This window comes from Drosophila grimshawi, unplaced genomic scaffold, assembly GCF_018153295.1.
Source record: "Drosophila grimshawi isolate 15287-2541.00 unplaced genomic scaffold, ASM1815329v1 contig_44, whole genome shotgun sequence".
Classification (NCBI taxonomy): Eukaryota; Metazoa; Arthropoda; class Insecta; order Diptera; family Drosophilidae; genus Drosophila; species Drosophila grimshawi.
In genome coordinates, this window is record NW_025063240.1 from 18,099,226 (window position 1) to 18,102,046 (window position 2,821).

Genomic DNA, 2,821 nt, shown 5'->3' on the forward strand with positions numbered 1-2,821 from the left:
GCGCTTGTTGCCTCTTGTTGTTGCACACAGCCACAGCTACAGAGACAGAACCAGATACAGATACAGATACAGATACATAGATACACAGCTACAACTTGTTTAAGATAATATTATTTGAACAAATAATAAACGCGCAGCAGCAAAAAACCAAAATAAAAAATAAAAAGTAAAACCCAAAAGAAAAACCCCCTGTGAAGTGTGCGCAAAAAGGAAAAAGAAAGTTGAAAAGTTCTTGTGCCTGACTTTTTGTGTGGCGGCTCCGTCCGCAATTAAATATATATATTTATACATATATATATATATCTATATATATAAGCACAAGTTGCACGGATTGATAATGCATACGCTGTTCAGTGATCAGAACTCATTCTCGCGCCACTATGCGCAAACGGCCGCCGGCTACACATCTGCCTCGGCTGTGGCAGCTGCGAGCAGCGCTTCGGCGGCGGCAGCAGCGCATTATGCCTACGATCAGTATTCGCGTTATCCGTACTCGGCCAGTGCATATGGCCTGGGTGCACCGCATCAGAACAAGGAGATTGTGAAGCCGCCGTATTCGTATATTGCACTCATTGCGATGGCCATACAGAATGCCTCCGACAAGAAGGTCACCTTGAATGGGATCTATCAGTATATTATGGAGAGATTCCCATACTACAGGGATAACAAGCAGGGCTGGCAGAATTCCATACGACACAATCTCAGCCTGAACGAATGTTTCGTCAAAGTGGCGCGAGATGATAAGAAACCGGGTAAAGGCTCCTATTGGACACTGGATCCGGACTCGTACAACATGTTCGACAATGGTTCGTTTCTGCGGCGACGTCGTCGCTTCAAGAAGAAGGACGTGATGCGGGAGAAGGAGGAGGCGATCAAACGGCAGGCGATGATGAACGAGAAGCTCGCCGAGATGAAGCCACTCAAGCTGATGACCAATGGCATACTGGAGGCTAAGCATATGGCGGCACATGCGGCACACTTCAAGAAGGAGCCACTCATGGATCTGGGCTGCTTAAGCGGCAAGGATGTCTCCCATGCGGCCATGCTCAATTCCTGCCACGACAGTCTGGCGCAAATGAATCATTTAACTGGCGGCGTGGAGCATGCTGGCTTCACTGTCGACTCCCTGATGAATGTCTACAATCCGCGCATCCATCACAGCGCCTATCCGTATCATCTGAACGATGACAATCTGACCGTGGCCAGCAGTCAGATGCATCATGTCCATCATGCGGCGGCGGCCCATCATGCCCAGCAGCTGCGACATGTCGCACACGTCTCACATCCCTTGACGCCCGGCAATGGCAGCGGCGGCGGTGGTCCTGGTGTGCAATCCTCGGGCGCCTCACCCACAACGATCTCAACGCCACATGGACCGGCGCACGGGGGCTGGTATACGCCAGAGACGCCGCCGTCGGAGCCCATCACAAATGGTCCGGGTGGAGTTGGTGGTGCTACCAATCAGAACAACACGCCCACACATCCCAGCAACAACAACAACAACAACAATAGCAGCATGCACAACAACAACAACCACAACAACAATAATGCGGTGCTCACCAGCAGTCCCAGTTCGGCGTTGGGTTTCCGCGACATGATCTTCGAGCAGAACCAATCCTGCCAACTGGACACGGGCAGTCCGACGGGCTCAATACAATCGGCGAGTCCGCCGGCATCGGCGAGCGTTGCGGCTGCCTCCGCTGCTGCGGCAGCTGCTGTCATCAATAGTCATCATCATCATCATCATCATGTGTCGCACCTGAGCGGGAATCTGGGCAATCTGGGGCAGCTGAGCAATCTCAGCCATTATCGGCCCCATCATGTGGGTCACTATCAGGAGTATGGCATCAAGTATGGCGTCTAAATCTGCGCCAGCCCCCCACCTAACCTCACCAATACGAAGGCGTGGCCGCTGTGCTCTCTTGTATATTCCTGTAAATATATTTCCAAGCATGACTCACAGCAGCAGCAGCAGCAGCAGCAGCAGTAGAAAGTATCTCAATGTCAAGTTTTAAGAAATTTTAATTCTATTTTTATTATTATTGTTTTTTACAAAATTTTTTGTTTTTGTTTCTCATTCTGGCAAATTGCGTATACGAAGTGTTGGCCAAGCGAGCGTATTTAGTTGTTAATTTTATATACATCTAATCGTAGTATTAACAACAACAAAAGAAAAACAACCATAATTATTAACTACAATTAACTAACTATTAATAATTGTTATCACTTTAGGGCGTAGTTATGTCTGGTATGCAATTTTGTGATGAGTTTTTGCTACACTTTCCCGACTAAAAAATAATAAAACCGAAAATATGAAAGATGAAAACTAATTAACAACATATTATGATAGTGAATCGCTTAGTAATATTATTATAATTAACTAGCCTAGCCTACGTAAGCAATAATAAATTATAAATAATTATAAAAACCATTATCAAATTAGCATATAATAATAATATATGAGCAAAAAAGTGTATTTAAAAAAAAATTATGTTAAAATATCAACAAAAAAACAAAAAAAAAAACAACAAAACAAAAATTGACGGCGAGTTTTATTTCCATTGTAAGCCAGAATCAAAGTTGCACTTACACATGGCATTAATTCATAAAAACAGACTTTTCAGATGAAATCGATAGCATACGCAAATTCCTTCGTCTAGCTGCTGATAAAAAATATCAAACGATATTAAATAACAATCAGAAATACTGGAAGTACGAAGAAGAAGCGATTCATGAGCTCAATGAATGAGTCAGGAGCTGAAATGAGACAATTGGATATCAGATAAACTGCACTCGATCAAATTGCACGTGATCTCACCTA

General features: G+C 44.6%; 1 protein-coding gene across 1 annotated transcript; it reads left to right on the top strand.

Moving 5' to 3' along the window:
• The first annotated feature begins 325 nt into the window (after nt 1-325).
• LOC6557463 (fork head domain-containing protein crocodile) lies at nt 326-1,981 on the top strand. The gene has a single exon (XM_001983766.3). The coding sequence runs from the start codon at nt 338-340 to the stop codon at nt 1,862-1,864; it is 1,527 nt and encodes a 508-aa protein (XP_001983802.1). The 5' UTR covers nt 326-337; the 3' UTR covers nt 1,865-1,981.
• The last annotated feature ends 840 nt before the right edge of the window (nt 1,982-2,821 follow it).

Bases quoted from the DNA above. Each gene is read 5' to 3' on its own strand.
- LOC6557463 (XM_001983766.3), top strand. From the start codon at position 338: ATGCATACGCTGTTCAGTGATCAGAACTCATTCTCGCGCCACTATGCG.